The sequence below is a fragment of the Hipposideros armiger genome, unplaced genomic scaffold, assembly GCF_001890085.2.
Source record: "Hipposideros armiger isolate ML-2016 unplaced genomic scaffold, ASM189008v1 scaffold_31, whole genome shotgun sequence".
Taxonomy (NCBI): Eukaryota; Metazoa; Chordata; class Mammalia; order Chiroptera; family Hipposideridae; genus Hipposideros; species Hipposideros armiger.
The window spans coordinates 5,606,395-5,607,703 of record NW_017731381.1 but is presented as its reverse complement, the minus strand read 5'-3'; the positions used below and the strand labels follow the sequence as shown (position 1 = coordinate 5,607,703).

The 1,309-nt window shown below is 40.2% G+C and overlaps 1 protein-coding gene across 1 annotated transcript in view; it reads left to right on the top strand.

Moving 5' to 3' along the window:
* SLC13A3 (solute carrier family 13 member 3) overlaps positions 1 to 1,309 on the top strand; it is an 83,362-nt gene that overhangs the window by 42,552 nt on the left and 39,501 nt on the right. Inside the window, exon 6 of the mRNA XM_019636917.1 lies at positions 1,145 to 1,240. Within this exon, the coding sequence (XP_019492462.1) occupies positions 1,145 to 1,240 (96 nt within the window). The remainder of the gene's footprint in view (positions 1 to 1,144; positions 1,241 to 1,309) is intronic.

Sequence of the window (1,309 nt, the reverse complement as noted above, 5' to 3'; positions counted from 1 at the left end):
TTACTGACTTTTAGTACTCTTGATAGATTGAAAGGTGAGTGATGATTCTGCAGTATGAGTTGCAAGTATTTTTTTCCTGATTTATTTTTTACTTTGCTTACAGTGCTTTCTTTTACAAATAATTTTTAAGAAATGCACTATGTAGATGAATGCATTAATTTTCTCTCATATGGCTTCTGAATTTTCAATTACAGTTAAAAAGGCCTTCCCATTAAAGGAGTTATAAAAAACGTAATCACCTCTTTTCTTCTGGTATTTTTATATTTTTTACATGCACATTTTTTTGTATATTTGGAGTTTATCCTTAGGGCGCAGTGTGAGGTTTGGATCCAACTTCGTTTTTTGTCCCAGTTGACCATGCGGCTGTCCCAACACCATGTATTGACACACAAAAGCTTTACATTTTGATGAAGTCCAATTTATCTATCTTTGGTTACTTGACCTTTTGGTGTTTTATCTAAGAAATAGTTGACTAATCTGAGGCCATGAAAACTTCCCTTTATGTTTTCTTGTAAGAATTGTATAGGTTTAGTTCGTACATGTAGGTCTTTGATCCATTTGGAGTTAAATTTTGTATATGTGGTATGAGGTAAGGGTCCACATTCAGTTTTTTGTATCTGGCTCTCCAGTTGTCCTAGCACCATTTGTTGAAAGACTATTCTGTCCCTCATTGAATGGTCTTGGTACCCTTGTCAAAGATCAATGGGCCATGGATGTATGGGTTTATTTCTGGGCTCCCAATTCTATTCCAGTGATCTATATGTACAACACCATTGACTGAATAGCCCATCTTTACCACATCAGTCTGTGATACCAACTTTATCACAGACTAAATCCCCATTTGTGTTTGGGTCTATTTCTGGACTTTCTATTTCATTTCATTCATTTGTCCGTTTATTCATATGTCTGTTTGACCCCCCTAAAGGATTTTAAGCCTGGAAGTCATATGATCAGATTTACATTTTTGAAAGGTCATCCAGGCTATAGATGGGAAAACAGATTTTAGAAAGGGAAGACAGAGGCAGGGAGACCTCTCAGCAGGCCATTGCAGTCTCCAGAATAGAGATAATGAGGCCTGGCCAGGTGTTGGTGGAGTTGGGGAGAAGTGAGTGGCCACTCCTGAACTCTCCACTGTCTGTTTCAGGGGGTGGAGGAAGAAGAAATCTGACATCAGAGCTGATGCAGAAGAGAGGGCTCGAGCGGTGATTCGGGAGGAATTCCAGAACCTGGGACCCATCAAGTGCGTGGCATGGGGGTCTTTAGGGTGGGGAGAGAGCTGGCTTGACCCCTGCACCCTCAGGGGCTGAGT